This window comes from Brachyistius frenatus, unplaced genomic scaffold, assembly GCF_029030835.1.
Source record: "Brachyistius frenatus isolate BFR_SWC_R1_liver_20210118 unplaced genomic scaffold, ASM2903083v1 Contig_103, whole genome shotgun sequence".
Taxonomy (NCBI): Eukaryota; Metazoa; Chordata; class Actinopteri; family Embiotocidae; genus Brachyistius; species Brachyistius frenatus.
The window spans coordinates 1,023,742-1,035,228 of record NW_027210702.1 but is presented as its reverse complement, the minus strand read 5'-3'; the positions used below and the strand labels follow the sequence as shown (position 1 = coordinate 1,035,228).

General features: G+C 43.2%; 2 protein-coding genes across 5 annotated transcripts; one reads left to right on the top strand and one right to left on the bottom strand.

Moving 5' to 3' along the window:
* Positions 1-318: 318 nt before the first annotated feature.
* arl13b (ADP-ribosylation factor-like 13b) lies at positions 319-8,298 on the bottom strand. 4 transcript variants are annotated; one of them, XM_069711814.1, is made up of 10 exons: positions 7,785-8,297; positions 6,006-6,076; positions 5,610-5,859; positions 5,067-5,172; positions 4,670-4,872; positions 4,120-4,225; positions 3,874-4,024; positions 3,238-3,360; positions 2,364-2,432; positions 319-1,593 (listed from the first exon to the last, which is right to left on the bottom strand). In XM_069711814.1, the coding sequence occupies exons 1-10, from the start codon at positions 7,841-7,843 to the stop codon at positions 1,580-1,582; spliced, it is 1,152 nt and encodes a 383-aa protein (XP_069567915.1). In that variant the 5' UTR covers positions 7,844-8,297; the 3' UTR covers positions 319-1,579. The 4 variants fall into 4 exon arrangements, with proteins under 4 accessions (XP_069567915.1, XP_069567913.1, XP_069567917.1 ...); XM_069711812.1 differs by having other exon boundaries at positions 319-1,750; positions 7,785-8,296; XM_069711813.1 differs by lacking the exon at positions 319-1,593 and adding an exon at positions 1,759-1,923.
* Positions 8,299-8,445: 147 nt separating this feature from the next.
* Positions 8,446-11,034, top strand: LOC138628664 (gamma-glutamylaminecyclotransferase-like). The gene is made up of 2 exons (XM_069711830.1): positions 8,446-8,538; positions 8,947-11,034. Exons 1-2 carry the CDS (start codon positions 8,470-8,472, stop codon positions 9,439-9,441), a joined length of 564 nt encoding a protein of 187 aa, XP_069567931.1. The 5' UTR covers positions 8,446-8,469; the 3' UTR covers positions 9,442-11,034.
* The last annotated feature ends 453 nt before the right edge of the window (positions 11,035-11,487 follow it).

The following is an 11,487-nucleotide window of genomic DNA, read 5'->3' as shown; positions in this document are numbered from 1 at the left end:
CATTTAAAAACTGCATTTTGTGTTTACTTGTGTTATCTTTGACTAATATTTAAATTTGTTTGATGATCTGAAACATTTAAGTGTGACAGACATGCAAAAAAAATTGGAAATCAGGAAGGGGGCAAACACTTTTTCACATCACTGTATATGAATAAACATCAGCAGTGACAAACAGACAGGTGTATGCTAAGCAGAGGCCGGATGTTCATGTTGAGCCAAAAATAAAACAACAAAATACTCCATGGCAACAAGCATTACATTTCCAATGCAGCCACAGCTGCTCATGATGTAGGAATACAGCAAACAAACACAAACAGATATATTTCAAAGACCTTTAATTGTGCGGTTATAAAATTCAAACTGGGTAGAAAAAATATTTTTTTCAAACATCTAGGTCAATAACAAGAGAGTGAGTGTCATACTAAAGATCTGAAATACAATATTTTGGTTTTAAAGTGATATTTCATGGTTTCCACACATTCTCATGTGTTCTGACCCAATACTGGCTCTTCCAGCTGTCGGTGTAGTGATATGTTCTCCTCCCTTATCGTTCCACTGCAAACTCCTCCAAAGCACAAAGAAAGTTAACTGGGGCAATGGAGCGTGCCAACTTCTACATTCGTGTTATTTCATTTTATTTTTTAGGTGCAATTTCAGCTATTTCAAAGTGAAAAGGGATTCAGGAGACTGAGTCAGGGAACCTGGAACAACAACAGTGCTGGCTCACACCACAGGGGCACCTGAAAGGTGGCAAGTTGGAAGCTGGTTCCCACCTCAAGGGAAATATCACTTTAAAAACAGATGCACAGTGTAAACAGCAGAGAGCGTAAAAAAAAACCTGTAGCCCTGTAAACCAAAAAATATTCATATTTTTGTATTTTTAACAGTAAACAAAAAGATTATTTTTGATGCTTCTGGTGGGAGACAAGAAAACATACCTGATGACAGACTTTTCATTTCATGGCCATGACAGTTTTACAGTATTTAAAGTAAATGTCAAGACATTCAAGACTAAAACCGATTAACAATCAGGATGAAGTGTGAATGAGTGCTGAGGACAAATTCCTCAACCTCCACTCATCCTTATTTTACATCTCTGTTGTAAAAAGGGAAGTTTAAAGTACTCAGCTATGAAAAGCCACTTCAGACTTTTACCTTTCCATCCATGATCACATGATGTTTACACTATAAAACTCAAAGTGCAAAAATAAAAGATATAAATATGGTAATGTTTAATGGCGGCGTGGAAACAGTTTTCAGTAAGACTCAAACATATATGAGGTTATATTTACATTCTTTGTCAGTTAAAAGCATTTCAGTTGGACAAAAGGAGTCCAATCTTTTTAATACCGATATCAACAATAAAAAATAAAGTTTCAGTTTTAAAGAGTTCAGCACCAAACGTGCTTTTGACAGAATCCAGACAGACAGTTCAAGGCAGGTTCAGCGTCTCACACTGATTTGTGAAACAGATTTACGGCTTTAGAGCAGAAGTTCTCGTCGCCACTCGTGTTTAGCGTCCGCCGCACTTCGCCCGGCTCCCGCGGCCCCGAAACAGCATCTCTGTGGTGCAGACGTCTCACACACCGCTTGCTTGGGACAGCAAAAAAAAAAAGCAAAAAGGAGAGAGCCTTGATTGGTTCGGGAGTCAACCTCAATCAGTAACAGGAGGTTTAGAGAATGACGTCATGAGTGTCGCCGTTAGGCCGCGGCCTATTCGCAACGGGCGGGAGAGGTTTCTTGTAAAACTCTGTGGAGGTGAGGAGAAACAAAAAAGGTTTGGCTACATTAGAGCGCTATATCCGTCCAGTCCTGAAATTATTAAAAAAACACAGCCAGCCACTCTCCATTAATGCTCTATCTACGATTCAAGCCAGTGAAAAGCGATGAGGGGATGCTGCGGAGGTGGTTATGATGCGAAGACTGGAGGGAGAAAAAAAAAAAAAAAAAAGTGCATGAATACATGTTGATTAAAAGATGTCTGCAACCATGAAGGATCCACACACATTCAAACACATGTCTGGTGTGAGATGCAGGAGGGGGGAAAAAGAGAAAGAAAGACAGCAATGTGTGTGTGTGAGATATTAATTAACAGTCAACACACGTCTGAAGGCAGACAGAGTTCAGTGTTTCCTCTGCAGCACCATCGCTGTGACACAAATCCACCACACCTCATCAGGAAATCTGATGTGGTGCTACTATTTACAATATGTGGATCTGAACAGCGTGTTACTGCAGAGGAAACGTCAATCCGCCGCCAGAGGAGTTAGTGAATGAGTTAACCCACGGCAAGACCGAATTAGTGACACATTGAAGAGCCGATGGATGCGTGGAGTTACAGCGGACGTCACAGGCAGCTTTACCAGAATGTCTCGAGTCCCCGAGTGGCTGTAGTTTAGGCAGCCTAGAGACTTTAGGTGTGGCCCATCCCACTAAAAAAAAATACATAAAGAACAATGGTGAGGATATAACCGGAGGATCCTGCCCCTCCTTCATGCAGCTGCAGAGTTCGGTTTATCTGACTCCTTCAGAAGGTCCGAGGCGGCGCGGGAGGATTAACGACAACACAGCGATGCATTCGGCAGTCTGGAGCGAGACAGCGACGCCGGCCGTGTGCCAGATAGTGAGCTTCTTCATCTAATCAAAGAAGTATCTGAAGTCGGGGAGATCGAACGCCGCCAGCCTGCCTTCCCTTCTTCATTTAATCTCTGTCCTGCAGCTTCATCATCAGCTATCAAAGCGCTCTATCGATCGGATCGACAGCGGTGAGGAGACTCGAGCCGAGCCGAGCCGAGAGTAACCGTCACCTTTCGAGCTGCGCCGCCACAGAGCGAGTGATTTTCCGCGGGGCAGCGCAGCGAGGTGAGCCGTGTTGACGGTGTGCAGGTGGTGTTTCTGTTTGCACAAACCGCAGCAGAGCGTGCCGCCTGTAGCTCTTATCTACCAGCTCACTGTGGTGCTCTCTGCTTGTTCCGCTCCTCCCCGCCATGTTTAAATCCGCTGACCAAACAGCGCCACACGTGTGCAAGTCTTGTGTTTTTGTTGACAGTAGAGATAAGAATGTTGTGCTAACTCTTCAGGACTGAAACATTGGAGGCTTTCTCTGCAGTCATTGGGGCATCAATTTACCATGAGATGGAACTTCTGCACATTATCTGAAGGATGCAGTGGAAGCTGCCCGGCAACGTTAAAGCACCTTAAATCAGGACTGCAGCTGGTGACGCTGCACACACTGACCTGGAGGAGGCGGAGGGGTGGGGGTCTCCACCGGTCCATCCTCCGTCCTCAGTGGGTCCACCCTGTGCTTCCTCTTCAGGTGCAGCTTGCTCATCTTCTTTTTGCTCTGCTCACCTGTCGTGGCTGAACGTACAGACGCATTTCAGCGTTGGAGAGTCAACAGGTTGCATCACACGGTTGACAAAATACAAGTAGGACTGAAATTCCTCCTCAGTTCTGCCTTCATCATAGGACCCTAAGCAAGTTATAACTGCTCTGATTCATCATGTAATTATTTGTAATTTTCCTTTGTCGAGCACATTCAGTACTTTGTGCTTGGTTAAAATAAATATCCGTTTCATCGTTTGCTGTCAAAGTGAAAACCAGCTCTGAATTTCTTCCCACATGCTGCTACCATAGGTCCCTCTACCCTCACATCTACTCAGATAATCATTTTGATCATCTATAGGAACATTTTTGGCAGCAGGCTTGCATTATAAAACTACAGTAGTTTGCCAAACAATTAAACTAAATGTTTTTTTAATCCAATCAATCAAGCACATATTTAAGAACAGCCAACGGAATTCAACTGAATTTGGTTAGAAACTAAACGTCCAGCTTCCACGTTTGAAGATCCACAGAGACTGAACGACTAACCTGAGGTGCTGTTTTCCGGCGTTTGTCTCGTATCATCTGGCTCTTCGTCATTGTCCTCCTCACACTCCTCTTCCTCTCCCGCCTGCGAGCTGCAAGTCCTGCCCTCCTGCGTCGCTCTCTGCCTCTTCCTCTCCCTTTCTTTATCCTCGTTCTGAAAAGAACATGAAAGCCTGTCACTTCAGAGTCTCAACAGCGTAACAGTAATGAACCATCCCCCCCTGCTGTGTGCACACAATAGTTACGTACTTCATATATCACGGTGACTATTGGCTGAAAGGGGCTCTGAATGTTCTCATCGTCGGGCTCCTCTTCTTTGATCGGCCGGCCCTCTTGCTCTGCCTCCTGCTGCTCTCTGGACAGAGAAGACGTTAACCTTTCTGCATAATGATACTCTTCCTTGATGACGACGTCACATTCAGATTGAATTAGAATATGTATTTGTACCAACTGGTATTTAGCCACTGAGAGGGAGTTTGCTCTTTTCGATTGGAAGCAATTTTGTATGCCTCTTTTATTGAAGGATAATTACCACTTTGACATTTTAACATTTCCATTGGACCCAAGCTGTCTACACCATCTTCTGGCCATCTTCTCCCCTTTAATCTTTCCCAAATTAAATTTCTGTACTTGTGTATCTTTCACTTTATTACACTCTGCTTTATAGTTTAACCAATGTTATGTTTTGATTTTGTTTTATTGTCCTCGTTTAATTAACACAGAAAGTTATGGTTTAATTCATCAAACTTCTTTTCCAGTCCGAGCCCAGAGACACTGATCGTGTTAATGTTGTCCTCACCTCTCCTCTCGTATCCGCCGTACTCTCTCCGCCCTCTCCTTCTTGTCCTGCTCCTCCAGAGCCCGTTGCTCGGCCGTGTCCTTCTGCACGCGCTCAGTAATGGCCTCGTAATCTTTGGCAATGTTGTTGAGGAGCCAGTTCAGGCCCTTCTTGATGGACTTGTCCAACTTTTTTCCATAGCCTAAAACAGCAGAGCATGGCTCCTGGAGAGGGGACATATATGTATATATATATATATATATATATGAAATATAACAACACTAAAAGAACAGATTCATTTTGCACACCATTTTAAGAGTAAGAATGATCTGTTCCCAAAATAACCAAGCCATCCCTTCGTCTAAACGCTCTCAATGTCATTCAGCTGCTGCTCCACAACAGGTGCATAAACACTTACGATCTGACAGAGACACTTGTTCTCATTAACAAGCTTCTCTAGCGACAGGTTCTCAATGATGTCTGCTTCAGCAAGCGCTCCCTCCTGGTCTTGTTTGTTGGCAAGCCTGAAAGCAGAGAGAAAAACTAGCACGTTACTTACTGCTGTAATGCAGTTTTTGCGAGGTGTAGTTATAGAGGAATTCTCATGGAAATATGACTCTGCTGACTGTGGATTGCTGATTAGTACACTCTGCATACCTGAAAATATACTTTAAACTCTGTGTTCCCCAGCCCGTGCTTTGTGTCCCAGTTACTGATTAAACAGACGCCTCCAGGAATCAAGCTGCAGTGCACGTATTCAACAAATTGAACCGAGGGCTCAGACTTTTAGGCTCGGCAATTTCTCCATTATCTCCATATTTTTCAGCGTGCCCTGTGTGCTTTAACAAGTCATTCTGTTCTTGGCAGTCGCTGCATGTCTTCACCCAGACTTTCAATAGATGACATTATGATTTTTAGCCTTTGTCAAGTGTAATTTCCCGGGGGTTGACAGAGCACTCACACGAGCACGGGTTTGCCGGCAATGCGGGGGTGCTGGAGGACCTCCGCCATGGTCTCCCGTGTCTCCTGGATCCGCTGCACGTCACTGGAGTCCACCACGAACACCACGCCGTGGGACTCGGAGTAATAGTTTTTCCAGATGCCCCGGATTCTCTTCCCGCCGCCCAGGTCGAAGATGGTCACCTCGAACTTGCCCTGCTTCAGGTCAACCTTGGAAAAGCCCACAGTCGGAGCCACGTCCTGTGGATTCTCTGAAAGCAAACAGGAATCATGCAGACCTCCGGAGACGACTTCTGTAGCACATACTTCACAACAATTACATTTAAAAGCAGGGAGACATAACGACAGAAAACATACTGATGATGCGTAACTGACATTTATAACAAAGAGTCCTCACCTCCCTGGATTCCTCGCACTGTGGCAGTCTTTCCTGCATTATCCAGTCCCACCATCACCAGAGTCACTTTCCTGGAAGTCAAGACAGAAGGAAACATGAATAAACGTGTACTGACGCATCACTCCTGCATCACATCAAGACAACCTTGAGATGATGAGTTCGACAGGTTGCCTGGCATTACCTCTCGTGACGCATTTGGGGGCACAGATAAGTGAATTAATAATCTGAATGACCAACGCAATCAGAGATCTGCACAGTGGGCTGAGTGAGTCAGCAACAGTCACGTGGCAGAGACAAGATGAAAACAAGACAAAGATGATGCATATTTGCTCCGGGCAATGTTTGTAGTTATTCTTGCCAAATTGTACTTTTCTACTACTATAATCTGTGTACATAAAATGATCATGATTTTGTTTTAAAACTTCTTGTTTTAAAACAAACAGCATGTGCACACGGGGCAGCAAGCTGGGAGGGTCACAGCATCTACCACCACCAAGTCTCTCTTTAACACAGGGATAATGGGAATTGTAAAATTCAAGTTGTGTATTGAAACGTTTCTGATTGCAATTCAAGATGTGCATCTTAATGTGCTGCACTTATTTCAACAGGTGCATAATCACCATCTGACAACAGTCAGTCCCACCGAAGCTGTATAAAATAAAAAAAATTAAAAAAAAGAATAGGAAGTTTAACATATAAATGCTCTCACAATCATATTGGAGAATCCGGAGCCACTCGTCTAACCTTTCAGTAGAGGCTTACACGTAATCATAACAGCAGTCCTGCAAATCTTTGTGTTTACGTTACGGCTCCTGGCATTAAATCCTGCCGGGACAGAAAAACCATCTACCGAGTAAACACACACTAAGAAGCGCCGAACTGGAAGGACCGAGGGTAAGAAGACATGTCCCTAAAGCTCCATTGCACACGCAAATGTCTTCGTCTCCGAGCTGCGTACTCACCTTTGAAACTTGCGCCGAAAAGACATCAACCGCACTATCCATCTAACCGTCCTCTGGAGCCAACTGGCCTTCATCAGGGCGGGCTTACGATATAAAACCTCCAGAAAAGTGTGTCTACGACGTCGCCCGCTAACCCATATAACCCTCCGTCCCGTCACAGCGACGGGCCAAATGGAAGAGAGACCCACTGAATTGACCTCGCTACGGGATTAGGTGAGGATTTCAGACTAAATCCAAAGGATCAGATGCCTCACAGGACCCACGTGAGTTAAGCACCAGCAATTACATTTTGCTGGTCTTGCTGCTTCACACTCAGGAGCATCACCTGCTCGGAGTCGGGACACAAACAACACCTCAGTTATAAAACACACAGGAAACGGTCCGTTCATTTTGAAGCAGAAGAGACGCACGGCGTGCTTTATAATACGACAAAAAGGTTGAGATCTAAAGGTGACGACTAAAAAAAAAAAAAAAAGTATGATCATTATTCAATCTGTAAAATGTCAGATAATTAAATAAAACAAATAACAATTTACAAAATCCTGGAAATAGGTGTCTTTTAAAAAAAAAAACTCAGTCCAACTATTAGTTTGATTATGTTCTGTCTTTTGATTTAATTATTCAACATAATTGCCCACTATTACAGTTGTGGACATGTTTGTTTGTTTGTCTCTCTTTGCAGGAACAGGAAGCCTAAAAACCTAAAAATATAAACAGTATTTCAGTCATAAAATGCACCAAAGCACACATTTCTGCAGCCAGAAGAAGGTCTTTATTGACCGATGTGTGGTCGGTGTGGTGTTCAGGGTCCACTCACCTTGCAGGCTCTCGCCAGCGTTTCAACCAGTTGCAGCAATTCGCCATCAGGCTAAACATCCCGAGTCCAGACGACTGCGATCAACTCGTCATCCAGACCAGCAGCACCGGGGGTCGACTCTTTTAAAGACTAAATGATCTACATCGTCGTGTTTTATAAACGCTCGCATCGATTTCCAGAAGTCCAAAAATCCCCGTTACCTAAAGGCTAGCTGAAGCTAATGCGGCTAGCGACCGCGGGTGTCTTCTTAACTCGTTTGTGTGGCTAAGTCTGTCATTTTTTTTAAATTTTATTATTATTATTAACAACAGTTGTATTCTCCAATAAACGGCGTTTCGTGTAAAGTCTAACGCGGCCACGCTAGATTGTCATACTCACAAAAAAAAAACGTTAGCTTCTCGGCGCTAGCTGATTTACGGGGCTAACCGCTCGCTTTGTTTACGCCGTCTTTTCTGCTGCTAGGCTGCGGACGTGCTGACGTCACTACGTCGTCAGCAAATCAGCGTCAAATAAAAAAAAAAATGTTCCTGATTTAATCAGATTTAACTTGTCAAATGTCTGTAACACAAATATAGACACAACAATACAGGCCTGTTTGGTTTAGTTATTTAAAAAAAAAAATTATAAAGTTGTTTCATAAAAAAAAAAAAAATTTAACTGCGCTGCATCTGCGCATGTCTTACACATGCGCAGATGCGGTTCAGTTCACCGGCTGCCAGTCATAGTGGCGTCAATTATCTTCTCCTCACTCCAGGTACGTTTGTGCTCCTTTGTTGTGATTTATAGGTTGAAGGTCCTGCTAATAAAGCTTGTTATTATTCAGCCAGATGTGCAGACGTCAGTCATTACCTGTTGCATGTAGTGCAGAGTGAAGTTGCTCCTCCTCCACCTCTGCGTTCACAAATAACCTCTTTCTGGTTTAATGATCCAAGGTGTTAGTCAGTGATTATATTAATCATTGAGCTCACTGCAGTAACCAAAGAGCTCCTATTTTCTACTGTTGTTCTTTTTTTTTAAAAATTTTTTAAGGTTGCTCATTATTAATTCATCTCTGGACAATTTTCTTGATTAGGTAACATCCCTAAACAGATTTTGGTGGTCAGAGGTCAGAGGTCATAGTCCCGACACTAAATACTAACATTTCTTTCTTTGTCTGTTTCAGAGACGTCTTCCCTCCTCCGTCCTCATGACCCACATCTTCGTTTATGGCACCCTGAAGAAGGGGCAGCCCAACTACTACCGCATGTTCGACAGCACCAACGGAAAGGCCGAGTTCCTCGCCTCCGCCCTCACCACCCAGAAATACCCGCTGGTCATCGCCGGCGAGCACAACATCCCTTTCCTCCTCAACATCCCCGGCCGGGGTCACCTCGTCCACGGGGAGATCTACAAAGTGGACGAGCAGATGCTCAAATTCCTGGACGACTTCGAAGGCGTCCCCGCCATGTACCAGCGGACTGTGGTCAAGCTGGAGGCGAAGGAGGCGGTGGGGCAGGTGGAAGGAGGGGTGACGCCGGCACCAGAAAGCATCGTGGAGGCTTTTATGTACAGCGCGACGTCGTACCAGCCAGACTGGCCCTCGCTGCCCTGCTACGAGCGCTACGACTCGTATGGAGATCACGGGCTCCAGTACGTGACCAGAGAAGCACGACAGTGATGGAGACATCAGCTGTGATCCGCGATCTGTTCCTGTCTTCTGTGTCTGTCCATGTAGTGTTCCCTGTGATAGATAGACATAACGGCTAATTAAAACTGCAAGCAGTGATATGCGGGCCCTCGCAGCGGATCGAGGCCTCCGACGTGCAGGACGCGAGGGTCCACGTATCCCAGCTTGGAGTTAAAAAATATACCTAACGAAGACCCCAATGAGGGAATCTGAAAGCAGATTGTAGCGTCATATTGAACATTCATAATGTGGTGGACCAAGTTGTCTTTCTTTTTCATGATTTCAAATAAACTACGAAGCATAAAGAAAAAATTTGAGCTTTTATTATTGTGTAAATCTTTAAAAAAAAAAAACAATCCTCCTTAGTGCTGAATAATTTAGTTGATGACTAAAGAAGCACTTTCTCCCTCTAAAGCTTCTCTAAAAGGATATAACCTGAACCCACAGTTATATCTACTATTACACCACGTGTGTTAAAAGTTCAGTCTACACTTCTATGATATGCAAATCTGCAACTATACATGTCTGGATTATATTTACAATTGTCCCTGAAGGCTCCATAGCAGTTGCTTGGTGTGTAAAGTTTGTGCAACAACATCTGTGTCTCAGAGGATCACTGCTACCCAAGAATGGGGATTGTGATACGGATTCACCACATTTCTAGGATGAACTTTGTTTTATCACGATTGCTGTCATCTGGATTTTTAAGATGTATTTCATTTAGTAGGCCAAATGCCGTATCCTGCAGTGTTAATGACAGTGAAAAATAATCTGAATTTAATGGGGTCTTCCTCGTTTCATGCTGCAGCAGTCCAGCAAGTTTCATGAAAATCAAGCAGGTAGTTTTTCTTTAATCCAGACAAACATACCTCACTGGAAACATAACCTCCTCTTACTATGTCTTAGCATGTGACTCTTTTTAGGTAAACAATTGACATGTTGTGAAATGTTTAACTGTAAATACAGTTTCTAAGGGCATAAGTCAAACTTCTGCATGGTTTTTTCCTCATTAGCATTAAAAAAATATCTAAGTGACACAAAAATCTCCTGTCCCACCTAAAACAACTCTGTTTTAGCGTCTCTGCCCGGAGGATCATCTGAAGCCTGTTTGATGCTCGTCTCGTCTCGTCGTTAACATTCATTTACTGTGTTAATTTCTGTGGTGTTTCATACCAATCTGTGATTCTGCATTTTCTGTCAACACGACCAGGAACGACCTGCACTTCTCACGACGCCGTTATCGGTGCGTAGCTGTCAGGAAGGTCGTGTACTTGGTCTGTTGGTATTTTTACTGTGAAACATCCACGACACACAGGCTGCAGAGACAACTCATGAAACACGATGTTGACAGTTACCCGTGTGCGTGAATGTGTTAGTGCAGATTGATGGCAGGATAAGTTCCTGAGCTCACAGGTGTTAACGCTGAAAATGTGTTTAGTCATTTCCTGATTAAATTCTGCTTTTCTTTTATATTTGTCAACTGATTTTTCCTGAATTATTTTTTCTGATTTTCCATGTTTTGCCCTGATCCTCTCTGGAGGTTCTGTAACCACAAAAACTCAATTGAAATAAAACAAACAACAACAAAAACAACTTCTGATTTTCTTTTTTTCATATGAACACAATCTTTACTCATCTTTATTTAAAATAGTCAAATCCAGAAAACCTGGAGGAATACTGAGGAGAAGGTAGTTGGCAATCAACCGGTGAAATCTCTGTTGGCTTTGGAAGCAGGTTCGAAGTGTTTTGAAATCAGTTTGTCCTCTTAAACAAGACAAAAACATACAAGAAAACAAAGAGAAATGAATTAGAAGAATAATTCACAGTGTATCAAAGTACTGTACAAAAAGTTACAAAAAGGAAAAGATGGATGATTTTTAATTTTGTCCAAACTGGCATCACATTTAATTCATCAAATTATATATAGATTGTAAACTAATTAAAACACCGTGAGTGTGTTCACATGCAGAAGCTTTGTTTAGGTCCTATTCAAACATTGTATTTACATTTTCTGGAAGTGTGTTTGTACACAGGAAT

Excerpts from the sequence above, each read along its gene's own strand:
- arl13b (XM_069711812.1), bottom strand. The coding sequence starts at position 7,843 with ATGTTTAGCCTGATGGCGAATTGCTGCAACTGGTTGAAACGCTGGCGA. Across the intron at positions 4,226-4,669 it reads CGGCGGATACGAGAGGAGAG|AGAGCAGCAGGAGGCAGAGC; the intron begins GTGAGGACAACA and ends TTCTCTGTCCAG. Across the intron at positions 2,433-3,237 it reads CACCCCTCCGCCTCCTCCAG|TGGGATGGGCCACACCTAAA; the intron begins GTCAGTGTGTGC and ends ATTTTTTTTTAG.
- LOC138628664 (XM_069711830.1), top strand. The coding sequence starts at position 8,470 with ATGCGCAGATGCGGTTCAGTTCACCGGCTGCCAGTCATAGTGGCGTCA. Across the intron at positions 8,539-8,946 it reads TTATCTTCTCCTCACTCCAG|AGACGTCTTCCCTCCTCCGT; the intron begins GTACGTTTGTGC and ends TGTCTGTTTCAG.